The sequence below is a fragment of the Apteryx mantelli genome, chromosome 3 (genome assembly GCF_036417845.1).
Source record: "Apteryx mantelli isolate bAptMan1 chromosome 3, bAptMan1.hap1, whole genome shotgun sequence".
Lineage (NCBI taxonomy): Eukaryota > Metazoa > Chordata > Aves > Apterygiformes > Apterygidae > Apteryx > Apteryx mantelli.
The window spans coordinates 61,975,581-61,989,422 of NC_089980.1; the positions used below are offsets into that span (position 1 = coordinate 61,975,581).

General features: G+C 36.7%; 1 protein-coding gene across 1 annotated transcript in view; it reads left to right on the plus strand.

Annotated features, from left to right (window-relative positions):
• Positions 1–13,842, plus strand: part of PRKN (parkin RBR E3 ubiquitin protein ligase) — an 816,438-nt gene that overhangs the window by 376,457 nt on the left and 426,139 nt on the right. Inside the window, exon 5 of the mRNA XM_067294746.1 lies at positions 10,393–10,476. Coding sequence (XP_067150847.1) covers positions 10,393–10,476 — 84 coding nt within the window. The remainder of the gene's footprint in view (positions 1–10,392; positions 10,477–13,842) is intronic.

Here is a 13,842-nt window from a genome sequence, read left to right on the forward strand (position 1 = left end):
GTGTTCTGCAGTTATCCATGCTTAAAATTGCTTTTATTTAAGTAAGTCAATTCCTAAAAGCAAATGAGCAATTCACAGCAGGCAGGATAAAGCAATTAGCTGTGTCTCTAACTTGATCTCCATCAAAGTCTGATCCAATAGATATACACAGAGATCATATCATGTGCACGTACAGGATTGGGCTGTCACAAAATTCAGGTGGTAGAGGCACCCCTTACCTGTACACGGTGGCCTACCTGAGAACTTCTGATAGAAAATGAGACTTGGGTTCAAATCCCTCTTTAGCCTGTCATGGTTCAAATTCACCTCTTCTGTAATTTTGGTGATAACCCTAAAGATTGACTAGAAGTATTTTCCATCCATTCTGCTGAAGCTGTGCCAGTACACAGAAAATAATTCAAGATTCTTGCAGCCAGAGAGAAATAGAGAGAGAGAGAGAGAGAGAGAGAGAGAAAGGCTGATCTGCAGCCTTTAAAGCACTGATGGGGAAAAGAAAAAGTCTGAGTATCTGGTGCTAGGTGATAGGAATATACCTATATTTTATCCAGTTATTCAGTGGCTGTTTTGGATGAAGAGGTTTAACTCCTCCCTGCCTGTGCAGTACCTTGATGTCAAAGACAAGGTCCTGAACTTTGCTCTTGTGTCAGATTTCTAGAGGTTGGGCCTCTAATTTACTGGAGATAGCTGCAGATACTTTTTTCAATTAATCCTTGCATACTTCAAGGAATTTGTCATAGCAGATCAGATTCAGATAAAATTGAGGTATCATAATGCAAAATAGCTTCTTGGCTTTGGGATTATCTGCTGTGAATAGAGGTCCCATAGTAACTGTCATGTAACATTCGAGCAGCAGTTTTACTGTAAAAGGGTGAACGCACAGTTGCCTTTATTTCTATTTCCTGCTTTTTTTTATCTTCTACTTTTTGGTCCCCTTTCCTCCTTTTTCTTTGCTCTCTCCTGGGCTTTTATATAGCTACTTTAATTGGAGTGTGTATGTTTAAATGCTTGCCTGCCGGCTGAGGGTTGTGTCATGGAATCTGTCATAAAGCTTTTACTAACTTGCTTGGCACTGCTTCAGTTCTTTAACTATGCAGCATTAAATAACTAGTAAAGTGCTTGTGTAAAATTTTTAAAGAGTGGTCTTTTTATTTCTTTTATGTGAATTAGCAGGACCATGCTTGCGTGAAAATCATAGCTTCAGGGAAAAAAAAAAAACAAGCTTGCGACATAACCTCAAAGGAATCTGAATAATATATCTGATGCAGGTCCTCCTGTATTTCTGAACATTTCAAAAAGAAAAAAAGGGACATATTCATCTGTGAATGCTCTGGTGTGTATGCAAAATTTACAACAATTGTAGCATTTGGAAAAAATAGCAAACATGACATAACAGCTTTTAACGTAGTTTGTTCTTTGGTTTTTAGAAAAGCTTTTGGTATCCTGTTAGTTTTGCCCTGGAACGTAGGAGCATTGTTGCTATGGAACAATGTTCGAACATTGTTGAAGCTGATAAAGGTTTGTCTTGCAGGATTGCTGATTATGTGTAAAATCAGAAATTGACTGTATACCAATCTATTTTCTACAGGTACTGTTGTGTGTAATCTTGATTTTACAGTTTTATATAACTGCAGTAACTGAAAAATTTGCTTGGGCACCTTATGAAAAGTTAGTCTGCCACTAGTGGTGTTTCTGCTCTAGACCTGTTTTAGAGAAATTTGTTATTAGAATCCATCAGCATTCTTGATAATCCCTGCTTTTTTCATGAAAGTATCTAGCATCCTCAGAGGATGGGTCATTTCACAGGAATGGGCAAGACACTTTTTAGACAAAGTAAAAGCAGTGGAAATGAGGGAGCAGTAGATGTTAGCACAGAGAAATGAAGGAGGAAAGGGAAGAGCAGGAAGAAGTAGCTAAAGGCAAGTAGCCTCTCTCTCTCTATATATGCCACAGCCTGAATAGTTGATCTGACTGTTGCACTTGGAAGTGTTGACTAATCACTGTATTTATTAAAATGAATAGACTGACAGATGAGTTCTCCAGGCATTGCCTGTAATGGGAATGCTCTAGCTTCATCTCCCAGTCAAAAAAAAAAAAAAAGGTTTCAAAATTCTTCTCAAGGAAAAATATTTAAAATCAAACAATGTGTCTTGCAATTACTGTATCTGAATCAAATTATTATTTTGGAATATTCCTGACATTTGATTTTTTTTCTGATTTTTTTCTCTGATACTGGTACCATGTGAAGTTGTAGAGCCCTTTCATTTTGACTTCTTGCATTCTGCAGCGACTTGGTGGTCCAGCCAGTTTTAGACTGGCTCTGTGTGTAGCAAGCTCTCCATTTTCCAAATCTGATAGGCTTTCTTTGTTTTAAGTACTGAAGGCAAGTTTGTATCAAGTTGTTAATCTGAAGGGAATATATATATATTTTTTTAATGAACAGCTAAATCTCCTAATTCTCCCTCCTACCTCAGGTTTATTTGAAAGGACAATGAATTCCTTCAAATAATTTAAGTAGAAGAGGGAGTTGATTCTGGTGGCTCAAACAGCCTGAGGAAACATTTCTAAATGATAACTAGGATCCAATAATTCCCCTCACCACGGATCTCTCATTCTGATGACCAGCAGCTTTAAATATCAAGGCTAAAGAAATAGAAAAATAGAAAATGTCTCTATGAAATTTGAAGAAGTTGGAATCCAAAGTTTTGGCTTTGAGTTTAGAAGTTTCTCAAACCTATTTACTGTAAGACAAATATTTGCCCTGATTTATGGAAGGAATATTCTCACAGTCACATGGTCATCCCTTTTACTTCTGTGCAGATACACTAACTTTCACCATCTGAAGACTTAGACTGCTATAACAATCTCTTTAGTATCATAGGACATATCTGCAGGTAGATCCCAGCATCCCCAGTAGGATGGAGAATTTCTTAAAGTTGATCTGTTGCCTGTTTACCTAATATGAAAAAAATGCTTTAAATTATTCAACAACTTATAATCACCCTGGAAGATTCTGTAGTCCCTAAATTATTCACTTAGTGTAAGTGATGGGGAATATGCAGTGGCATTCTTCCCATGTTTTAGTTCATGGCTTTGTATTTTTTTCTACATTTTCCTACATGTTCTTTCTCTAGTCATCTGACCATGTCAGTCCAGAAAATGACTCTGTCTTCTGAGCTTTTGATTTCTCTTCTCAGATCTGTAAGCTTCTTGGCTCACAGTGATCTGACCTCTTCCCTCTAGGAAGACTTTTCAAAAGTCACTACGACAGTAATTGCAACTGAGGCCAGAAGGTCCATTTTTTATGCTGCTGCTGGATACACCAACCTCAGTGGGATTTGCTGGTGTTAACACTTCAAAATTAAACAAATATATGGGTCATTTTGTGAATGATATAATTTCAAGGGATGCATGGCATTTTTAGAGAATTAGCAAATATATTATCCAGTTCTGTGTTTTCTTCTTTCATTCCTGATAAAGTATTTAATGCCATCCAAATAAATAAGGAATCATATATTTTGCATTTATAGATTAGAAATCATTAGCCTGGGAAATTATTTGAATGTTCATTTTTTATGAGAATCTACATCCATTTCTTCTTTTATAAAATGGTGTCTCTTCTTCTTTTGTCTCCTTCTTTCTAGAGTAATGTTCAACTATATCCAACTCAAGCAGTCAAGCAACAGCAGGACTTTTTCAGTTCAGTTTCTCAGATACATTTGCATTTGCATTTTACATTTGTTCAGTTCTTTTTCCCCACCTTTTTTAATGGGGAGAGCCCACCAAAATAGTCTGGCAACAACACCTCTATGAATCTGTTGGGGGGGCTATATAATACAGTTACTGTTTGTATTGGTAACACAGTGCCCATTCCAAAAATATTATTGATGAAGAGAAGATCATGGAGATCTTTATCTTGAATGTCTTTTTATGAGCACTGGGATTACTTTTGCTAATCCGTGTCCTATAATGCAATATGAAAGAATAAGAAAGACCAAAACTTTTTAAAAGCATCTTATTCACATATTTTCTTTTAACTTTTTGAACACAATATCTTTGATTAGAATGAAAAAGTCATAATCAAAAAAAGAATATGATAGAAATTATTTTGCTACACTTAACTGTTTTCAGTTAGAGACGTGATTCTCTGATCTTTGATTTGAAATAACTAGCACATAGGAAGTCTTCCTAATTGCACAACTACGTACAGTTCAACAAATTGTCAGCTGCTGCATTTTGGAAGAGTTATAACTATTGACATAGAACTGTCAATATCCTGATTAGGCTGGGCATTCTGATTGAAAGGAGCATTTCATATCTAAGATACCCACATAAATCAAATCAATAGGTTCAATCCCACAAAGACTGAAAACATGTGAGTAACTTTACTTCAGTCTTATTCCTCATATGAATAAAGCTATCCACATGCTTAAGTTTTTATTGACTGGCCAAAGTCAATAAAAGATTTCTTCTGATAGTTTTTTTAATGTGCTATGTAAAATAAGCAGTTAATTTCACTCCTCCCATTCATATCACACAAACTCCATCAAAACTAGTCCCAGAACTAATTTGATAGTCTTTTCTAGAGTGCATACTCTGCTGTATGGGAGATTTCATATCAAAGTCAATCCCTGGTAAACTGGTTAGTTTTATCCCCTGTGAAGTGTGTAGTAGGAGACACTCCGTCTGCTACTCTAGACTGACATGCAGAGTCACATCATTCACGGTAGCATTTATTAACATGCTGGGTGTAGGAGAAAAGAACTCCTCTGCTGCTTTAATTAACAAATTAGGGGTTGCCTCTTACATCCAAGTATTGTGTCATCTGTATGTCCTAGTCAGCTGGCACCCCTTTAAGCAGAAAAGTCAAAGAATGAATAGTTTTGGAACACAGATTACTCTCTCACTGCTAAAAGTGGCTTTTGCAGGCCTGTGTAAACTGTGGGTAGGCTTTAATTACCTCTGCCTCTGTGATGCACTTGGTGGTTAAGCAGAGAATGTCATTTGTCAAGGTTGTCAATCTGGCGGTTTTAACCTACAATAAATTATCTTTCTAAGATGATAAATTTCCAAGTACTGTAAATAGAACATCTGTAAAAGGCCAGCAAGAACTTCTTGGCTAAATCGGTAATAATGTCTTTATAAATTTTTCCTTTTCCTTCCCTCTCCAGTTGTGGATACTGTAGGCTGTGCTTTGGGGATTTAGAGAAATACATTATGCACAAAACGGATACTGTTACTCATACAGTTTTACTTAGGGAAAATGTAATAATATTTATATGATATTTGAGCGTTCACTGGAAATCTAATAAGTGTCTTATCTCATTTAATAAACATAGTTTAGTTGTATCCATAATTGTCAAGATATAAAGAAAGCTGAAATCAATATGGAGCTTTACAAGAATGCTATGATTCAAATAGATTTACTTGTTCTGAATTGAAATGAGATCTCCAATCTCTTTACTATTAGAAGCACATCATGTGATTTTTTTTTTTTGCTGAGTCTGATTGAGTATCACTCATATAGCTGCTAGATTATTCTTAGTAAGAAGAGCTTGAAAAGATGATCAGATGGTTCTCCTAAATTAAACCTGTTAAGAATTTATAAAATATGAATCACTGTATCCAAAAGTCTTAATTTGTCATCTCTGTTACTACACTAATAAAATAGGATGAAAGCTCTTATTTGAATGGTTTCTATCTGCACTCAGAACAAACATCCCCTGCATTCAACATTGTCAATGTAGTGATAGGTGTGGCAAGTGAAGGGCAAATCATGTTCTAGGTAGAGATTCTGAGAAAAAGTGAATGCACTGGTTTACCAGTAATAATATTTAGCCTAAATCATTACCAGTTTGTCTTTCCCAGAAAAAGCCCTTTTCATTCTTCTTTTTCCCTGTCTCTAGATTTTGTCCAGTTTCTTGGGGATATGTCACCTGCAGACTCCTCTCCAGCCTCCCCATCAGTTCTGAGACACTCATGAGCCTACAGGCTCTTGTGGTTTCTTGTGGTTCTGACTAGTCTTCTTGCAAATCACTTGCTCTGAAATGCTATGGAGTTATAATAAGAATGAAAGACTTGGGAAGTGCTAGATTTTAGAGAAGGACAAATTTTAGTCAGGTGATGCTGAGGGAAACAGCTCTGATATTAATTAGTCAAAATATCTATGCTGATTTAGGAAAATGTGCCTTTACCTTATAATATGACTTCCTAGACTTAAGTGCTTGTTTCATGAAAGCCAGTTCAAGCTTATATTGAGAAGAGTAGAAGAAAACAACAGCAAAAGACTGTGTTATCTCTGCTAAGATGTGTTATGTTTCTGACAATAGGTGGGATCCATCACTGTTCCTCTAGTGTTCATGGGCTGTGTTAAGCTGTCGTATACATTTGGTTGCCATCAGAATACACCTGGGTTGCTCCTATATTTGGGGGCCACAATTTTCCTTCCATACTGGCCCTTGGAAGCAGTGAATAGTGGTATCTTGCTATGGCTGCCGCTGTCATGGAGTGGCAAAAGCAAAATAAAAAAGGACCAAATTTTTAAAGTAATTTTAGTATTTGGGGGAGATTTTCTGTCTTATTGCCTCAAGATATTAAAATCATGATGAAGGGGCAGCATACAAGGATTAGCTCTTCAAATGCTTTCGTATAGGCAAGACTATAGCCATTACTTTCCGAAAGAGTCTGAGTATTTGCATGGGTAGCATTAGATTTAGCGCTTTCTCAGTGACTTGTATGCTGATTTTAAACCCTCTCAAGCACCAGGAATTATTTCTTACTTTATTTTAAAAATCTTTCTGCATTAATATTTGTCCCTTGCTTGGGTCATTTGCTCAACATTTTAATGATTTATATCCCTCATGTAGATATTAGCAGGGACAAGGATGTGTTTTAAAGATATTCTGCTGCATATTGTTCACTGGGGGAGAATATAAAGCAGGGAAAATACAAAGTATTAAATACATGGATAGTTTCCAGCCTTTTAAATGATTCAAACTATTTGATGAATCACTGGATTCTATTGCTGACCTCTGCTTCTGACCTTTCCTGGTTTTCACAGGTCAACAACTCTGTCAGCAACTGCATTTTGAATAATTTGTCATCTGAGATCTCTAGATACTCCTTCTGTTCTCATGGGCTTTTTAAGTGATCATTGAAAAGGACCAAAATTCAGTTGTGATCCTACAATACAAAATCGTATCTTGGGTACTGGTGGAAAATATACTGAAAGTACTGTGCACCAGTACAGTGGAAAGTACATGGTTTTCCACTGCTTCCTTTATACATTGAATAGCATGTGAATCCTCTTGGTTACTCATGTGCTTATTATGAGTTTCAGTTCAAATTTAATATGCTCTTTGCCAACTTTTTTCCTGTCTTCCTCCCACAAAAAAGAAAGAACAACCACCAAACACCCAAAACATAAAAGTTCCCATTCCAGCTGTAAACAGAAATTCAACTACATTTGGCCCTTTTATTTTTTTAATTCAATGATATTCTGGTGTTCTTTATACTTCTTTCTTTATTCTTTCATTTTCCCATTTGTACCCTGGGAAACGTATCCTCTGATGCATTCATTTTGATTAGTAGCTTTTTTTGAACCATGTGGCCGTGTACTGGAAGGGCAGTTGCTTTAATCTTGCAATCAGGGGGCTTTGTTCTTCTCACAGTGCTTTCTTGATTAAAGTAAACTAATAATTACAAACAGTACAGAGTGCAGAGTGTTACAACAATGCAGCTGATGATTGGCTGCTTTGCAGTTTGACAGGTTTTTTTGCACTCAAGGAACAATGAAACAAAAATTGCATTTCAAAGTGTTTATCTCCCTAGAATTCCTAATTTTATTATGGCACAATTATAGTGATGATGCTTAGTAGCACTGTTGCTAAAGAAAACAGTAACATTTTGACTACAAACTATTTTTCAAGGACGTTTGTCTTTTTGCTGTTTTTTGAAAATGGAAAACTCAAATTCTCAAGTACACAGAATCTTTTACAAATATATTGCATTATCATTAATAATAACAAAATATTACCCTGAAGAATGCCAAGCACAGATTTGGGAAAGGAGAATTCCTTCTTCTTATAAACATCAAAAGTGAGGCATAGATTTTGTGGTGTTCTTGAGTGTTTCCCCCCCACCCCTACATCTGAGAGCCAGACAGGTACAGAACCAAGATGATCTGCTTCCTAGTCTTGGACTTCTGCTGCTGAATCGATTTGTCCCCGGAGAACTTGATGTGACTCTTGTTAGAATAAAGAGAAAATGCTGTTGACTTAGCTTAAGGCCAGGCATAGTCAATGTTATCAACAAAGCTAAATACATATGACTTTCTCATGGGTTATATGCCCATAGTTGTAATTAATGATGTGTAAAGCAATGGTGGATAGGACGTTGTTTATATAGACACATCAGGAAGCTGTAAACTACAGTGTGAGTGTAAAGCACAGTAGCACTGGTAGTGTGGGACTGCACTGCCGGTTCCCTGTGTAAATGAATGCTTTAGTCTGCCCTAAGTGGAAGATGGCGTACTCTCATTTCCTCCAGAAAGCTGCTTCATGCAAAAAGTACCTTTGTGTGCGTGAGAAAGGTCTAAAGGAAATTACTGCAGAAAAATGAGAGCACTGTAAGTTCACACCATGCCATATAACACACAACTTTCCCATGTAGATAAGACCATATAAAGTGAGTGAAAAGTTCATTTAAAATTAATGTTACTACTAATAAATAAAAAAATGTTGCCAAATTAAGCCGTCTTTGGACCTGATCCAATGCTAGTTGTAGTCATTGAATTCTAACTAACAGTAATGGATACTTCATGAGATCTCTTCTGTTTTGGTTTCTTTCAGGAGGTATTTTGCTAATCTCAAATACTATAAGAATGTGGCATAATTAACATAGTTTCTGTTTCAAATCCATTTTAAATAGCCACTTTTCCAGAATCTCATTCATTTAATATTATAAATGGTCTTCTGCATGTTTTCTTTCTTGCTTAAGAGGTATTATGCCTTCTTACATTTGCCTAATTATGGGCCCAGACCTACAAACTACTGAATAGTTGGGAAATAACTCCAATGAAGTTAAAGTATTAATACCTGCAAAAAATTTGGCTTGAAATATTTTCTACTTTTGAAATCAAGATAATCAGTACCGTAGTTGATAACATATGCTTACAGAACTGGTTCTTCTCATGAGACTGTTTTTAACTATCTTACTGTGTAGCAATCTTGTGACTGTTTCTTTTTTGTGTATATACTGCCATAGCACCATTGACTTTGAGAATCTTACATTTATTACATAGGTGCAAGTAGAATAAATGGTTAGTAGACAGGAATGGAGCAAACTTCTTATCATTTCAAAAATCATTGGAGAAGTTCATGGAAAAATTCTTTTTTCAAATGTTTTAAATAATGAATTCAGGGTTTTTTTCATGATTACTGGTATAGTGAGTTATATTAACTATATTATACTACAGCTATTTTTCTCCCCAAAAGTCAACAATATATCTACCTGTAGTCACCCCTTGTGTCTACCTGAAATATAGTTTACGCATGTTCAAGCTACACTTTACCTAACTAGTTGTCTTTAAATTTACTATTCCTTTTTGTTTTGTAATGCACTCATAAATGAACTGTTTCTATTCAACAAGTCATAGCAAAGTTTGTTTATGATTTTTGATTTACTTTTTAAGGTTTTTTTTTCTCCTCCTTAATGACAACTGACTAATCTTGAAAAAAATGTAAATGTCCAGGAGTTTACTAACAATCCTCACTGTATATGTTCATTATGCTGTATTATAGCTAGGTTAAAGCTTTGTTTGATGAAAAGAAGTCTACTATGTTTACTGCAGATTTACTACAGTTTACTACAAAGCCCACGTTAGCAGCCCATATAAGTCAGATTTCAGTAAAGGTACAGCCATTTAACACTTACAGAGTTAAACAACAAAATACAGACATGCAGCTTGACCTATTCTTCCTGTATTCTCTAGTATTTCCAACCAAATATTCAGCTTCCAACTATCTTATTTTTTCTATTTACCCTTAGTCAGCTACAGGCCAAGACAAACAGGGTTCAACCAAAAGATGAGTTTGTAGCTTTTTATTCATAATTAAGTCCCTGCCTGAACTTTTAAGCTGAGAAAATATACTACTGTATGACTCCTGTTTACAACATTAACTACAGGGCTGTATGTCCTGTCAGTAACTGAGCTTTATTGATAAATGTTGTCTTATAATCCAATTGTACTTTTTCAGCTTAAAAATAATAAAACTGTCTAGCTAAATTCTAGTAGGGTTTAGAGGTAGGGAGAGAGAAAATAAAAAACAACTTTTATATGTTTCCTTATTGAGTAGATTAAAACACTTACTTACATACTTTGGTTTTATTTTGAAGGGTCCATCCTGCTGGGAGGATGTGCTGATTCCAAACAGAATTACAGGTGTTTGCCAGTCCCAGAGGTGCAATGGAAACATAGCGGTAAGATATTACCATTTTTCTCCAAGTAATATGGCTTGTGTAAGTATAATCATTTGTAGCAATTCTAACCATATGGGAAGTGTGGGAATTAATGTAATTTGAATATATGGTTCATTTTGAAAGAGCTGTTTAGCATCAGATAATATATATGTCTAATGTATAACAAAAGAAGGAGTTGAGTCAGTTGCTGCTTGGAATGAAAGAGAAAATTTTTTATGGCATCTCTTTTGCTGAAGCAGAATTCTTAGATATTCAAGTATGAATACTTTAAATGCAGAATGTAATACTTAAACATTTACATCAATGCTTATTTTATAAACAATTATTTTGTATATGTGAATGCCCTAAAAGCTTCAAACTTCTGAGGTATCCTGCACATCAGGTCTTCTGTATCAGATGGTCAGGCCTTGTTGACAGAAGCTGATTCTGCACACTGCTGATTACTTTACAGTCTGTTCTCCCGCATGCTCATCGTTGTTGTTTATTTAAAGCATTCCTTGAAGCAACATCAATGGAAAGCCTGAGTAAGAAGCAGCACAGGCATCTCAAATTCTTAAAAATGGAGACTTTTAAAAAATAATTTGTGTATATTTATATCTTTTCATGAGTTAGATATTGTTAGTGTCTTACAATGATAGTATTTAATACTAGAGAGATCTCTGAGGTACTCCGTTATCAGGAAAAGCTTAAATTGATGTGTTCCTTCTGGACACAGCTTTTAAAGCCAAACACAAAAAACTCTGTGCTTCTGGGACGATTCTCTTCATCAGTCTTTCCCGAATTGGGACAATGTGAGTGCCTCTCTCCCAAGGCACTTGCCTGCTTTTGTACAGTCTTCTCTCTGTCTCCCCCAGCAAGACAGTTGTGGTGCATCCATACAGTTCTACAGGTGTCTCCTGCTTGGCCATGGATGGTGTCAGGAAATATTTTGTCTAGCTTTAGACACCACACAGTTGTTTTAACAGCAGCAGATTTCTGGCTTTCACATGCAAAGCCAGCAAAAACAGGTCTTACAGCTTTTGGGCTTCTGTTTCTCAGGATGCTTCTTGTAGTGGCTCAGCCAGTCCCTCCAAAATGGCAGGTGTAACAGACTGCTAGGCCTTCATGTGCTGTTCTTTCACCAACAGCGCTGAGCCTTCTGTCAGATGTGTGAAAGAAAATCTCACGCTGCCTCTGGGCAGACTCTGGGTGTAGTCCACTTCTCGTTATACTTCAGGAACTGCTTTGGTTGCAGGAGGGTTGACTGTCTGACCACTTCTGCTACCTGTTTGTTGTCACTGTGCCGCTACCACCAACAGGAAAAAGTCCTTCCTGTTTTCCCTTCTTTCTTTAAAGAAAATACAGGAAAATGGAGAAGATGCGACTTATTTTTGACAGGGACAGGAGCCTCCCTGACAAGCATCCAGCTTGAGTCCTTACATACCAACCATCTGGGTCAAGATTCTCAGTCTTGTCATCTGCTGGGACTCCCAGAATGTGCCTGATTGACCTGCAATTACCAATTTACAGCTTTTGGCATCTAATCTGTGTGTGAAACAAGTCAAGGAAATAATGTTAAGTTAGCAACTGTGCCTCCTGAGCCATAACCCATTCCCTCATTGAATCAATTATTCAAACACAAAGCAGAAAGTGGAATAACATACCATCATGGCTTTGTCACAAAGTACCAACCATGAAACGAAAATCTTAACTGGCTAATGCTGTGGCAATGAACCAGTACCTAGTCAACTAAATCCCATGACTCCAGTTACTGTCAATACCACTGGCAAGTTGCATGCTTAGCAGAGCCATGGATCAATGTTATCATTCTGCAATGCAGCACAGAAGAAAAAAATTAGGAGGTATCTTATTTTAGGAAGACCTGTTTCAAATATAGTTTCAGTCCACCCAAACCACAGGCATCAGATTGTTTCCTGAGAGCAGTGCTGTTCCTCTATTTCTAATCTGAACCCTTTTCCCTCTCTACCAGCTACAAACCACTCCATGCTATGGAGTAGACCCTAACCGTACTGGAATAAAAGAACAATCCTGCTTTTTATGATCTAGAACAAGAATTGTCAGCAATATATATCTAGTCAAAAAAAATTGTCATTAAAAAAACTAGCCAGTTTCAGTGATCTACCTACCCTATGTATAGCCCTGCACCAGATCTTTGAATTAGTGACCTAGCGAGGCCTCTCTAGCTCCTGAAAGGCATCCTTCTTGAGTTTTTTGTCAGACTGTCTCACTGTGAAAACACATCTTTGCTTTCTGGGCAGTCTTCCAGCCCAAAGGCTTAAACCATGGAGCCTTTTGTTTTCTTTTCCTTTTGTTCCTTGCCCAGGATCAGAAACAACAGAGATCCTACAGCCATGCCTCCAAGGATTTGCCCCTCTTTCCTGCTCTCATACGAGAGCTTAACTACCTGTACTACACCTGTTACCAGCACTTCTCCTACCTGAAGTTGTGGTGACTTCACATGCCATCTGTTAGTTCCCAGATCCCATATGCACTGCACATGTAAAACCTCTTGCTGGTCCCTGAGGTGATCTGCAGCCATGTCTAAACCCCACCCCAAAAGCAAGGGAGGACAAGAGCTGACTCACCTGGGCTAGACCACTTGCATCCTTTTGCCAGCACCGTCTCTGCACTTTCCCTCAGGAGGCAGATTTAATCAGCTGCAGAAGTTCAGGACTAGTTTAATCTTTCCTCTGGAAATGGGCCTGAAGACTGGCTCAACTTTCTTTCCATTTCATGTGAAATCTGGCACTTGTGACTTTAAAATACACCAAAGTCCTTCAGCACAGTTTTTGTTTTGTTTTGTTTTGTTTTTAAATCAGTGATAAATGTCATGCCTGTAGGACTTGTTTAAATGTCCCTGTAAAGGGGAAAAAAATAACTTTGACTAATTCACAAACTGAAACCTCTACTTTTTGTCTTGCTGTTAAGATCTTTGGGTCATTAAGTTGCATTTTGTAATTAAGTATCCATATCTGTATTGTCATGACAAAGTTGGTGCAATTATATTCTGTCTTCAGTAACATAGCTCCACATGCCTCTTTTCTTTATAGCAATGGGTAACGAAGAAGCTCTAAGACTGTTATCAACAAACTGCATATACTGCTCCTTCAAATACAAAAGATCCCTCCGTCCTTTCTCTCCCAAGACATAAATGTTGTTTTGCATAAAAATTCTTTTTCATCAGTTTCCATTTCTCATAAATGTCAGTTTGCATCATACCTTCAAGAGACAATGTGTGTTTTCCTGCAATACTAATTTGTATGTATATTGATACAAAATTAGTCTCTTGCCAGAAATTAGACTTTAGTTTTGTTAGAAGCAAATATGACACCATTCAAAAGCAATAGAAATCAAAAGTTCAAATTA